Source organism: Etheostoma cragini, unplaced genomic scaffold (genome assembly GCF_013103735.1).
Source record: "Etheostoma cragini isolate CJK2018 unplaced genomic scaffold, CSU_Ecrag_1.0 ScbMSFa_3785, whole genome shotgun sequence".
Classification (NCBI taxonomy): Eukaryota; Metazoa; Chordata; class Actinopteri; order Perciformes; family Percidae; genus Etheostoma; species Etheostoma cragini.
In genome coordinates this window covers 1-1,590 of record NW_023268089.1, presented here as the reverse complement: position 1 = coordinate 1,590, position 1,590 = coordinate 1, and the positions used below count along the sequence as shown (strand labels likewise).

General features: G+C 47.7%; 1 protein-coding gene across 1 annotated transcript; it reads left to right on the top strand.

The window, feature by feature from the left end:
* The first annotated feature begins 499 nt into the window (after positions 1–499).
* LOC117940935 (fibrinogen C domain-containing protein 1-like) lies at positions 500–1,266 on the top strand. The gene is made up of 2 exons (XM_034866056.1): positions 500–611; positions 878–1,266. The coding sequence occupies exons 1-2, from the start codon at positions 574–576 to the stop codon at positions 1,263–1,265; spliced, it is 426 nt and encodes a 141-aa protein (XP_034721947.1). The 5' UTR covers positions 500–573; the 3' UTR covers position 1,266.
* The last annotated feature ends 324 nt before the right edge of the window (positions 1,267–1,590 follow it).

Genomic DNA, 1,590 nt, shown 5'->3' with positions numbered 1-1,590 from the left:
AGTTATATAATATAATCTGATAGGAAGGAGAGTTATAGAATATAATCTGATAGGAAGGAGAGTTATAGAATATAATCTGATAGGAAGGAGAGTTATATAATATATCTAATAGGAAGGAGAGTTATAGAATATAATATGATAGGAAGGAGAGTTATAGAATATAATCTGATAGGAAGGAGAGTTATATAATATAATCTGATAGGAAGGAGAGTTATATAATCTAATCTAATAGGAAGGAGAGTTATAGAATATATTCTGATAGGAAGGAGAGTTATAGAATTTGAATAACGGAATGACATTAACAGAATGAGTTACTCTTGAAGTAATGGTTAAAGTATATTCTGTATCTGTATGTGTGTGTGTGTGTGTGTGTGTGTGTGTGCGTGCGTGTGCGTTTGCGTGTGTGTGTGTGTGTGTCTGTGTGTGTGTGTTGGTGTGTATGTGTGTGTGTGTGTGTGTGTGTGTTTGTGTGTATGTGTGTGTGTGTGTGCGCAGAGATGCTGCAGATTCCTGTTGTGGTCCGTCGTGACGCTGGTCGTCGTAGCGGTGGTTGCCATATCAACGGTCCTCATAATGTATCTTAACCAGTATCATCTGCCCTTCATCAGCAGGTAATCTGGTACATCTGATATGGGGGAATGAGAGGGGGAATGAGAGGGGGAATGAGAGGGGGAATGAGAGGGGGAATGAGAGGGGGAATGAGAGGGGGAATGAGAGGGGGAATGAGAGGGGGAATGAGAGGGGGAATGATGGGGGGGGGACGCCTGAGCAGGGGGAAAGAGAGGGGGAATGAGAGGGGGAATGATTACTTCTATTCAAATCAAAACTTTTTTTTCTGTACGTCTGTCCCGATTGGTTTGTCTCTCTGTTGCCCCAGTAACCGGGGCAGAGCCTCCCCCTCCTCCTCACCCGTGATTTCGACCAATCCCAGGGACTCTGGCGCCCTGGTGTCAGTGTCCCGTGTGACGGACGGAGAGCCAATCAGCATCTTCCTTGACCCAAACTGCCCGGACTACAGCGAGAGCTTCCTGCGCTGGGAGGCGCTGCAGAGCTCCCTGCTGCACGCGCTGACCAATCACAACGCAGACGGCTGGCAGGACACGGGACTGGCCCCCGGATTGGCCGAGGAGTTGAAGATGCTGGTGGGACAAGCCCACCATCTCAGGCTGGAAGCTGATTCGCTGAAGAGAGGTCAGAGTGTTCTGGAGCAGCGGCTCGACGAGCTGCTCAGCGAGCAACGACGTGTCGTACAGGTAGCTGCCTAGCAACCACGTCACTCATATTAATATCATATTAACATTATATTTAATGACATTTCCCTGTCTATTTGTGTCCCTGTGATACCCGTCGGTCTGTCTCCTAGTGTTACCTGTCTCACAGTGTTATCTGTCTCTCTGTCTTCCTTTCTTACCTGTCTCCCTGTCTTACCTGTGTCTCTGTGTTACCTGTTTCCCTGTCTCCCTGTCTTACCTGTCTCTCTGTGTTACCTGTCTCTCTTTCTCCCTGTCTTACCTGTCTCTCTGTGTTACCTGTCTCTCTTTCTCCCTGTCTTACCTGTCTCTCTGTGTTACCTGTGTCTCTGTCTCCCTG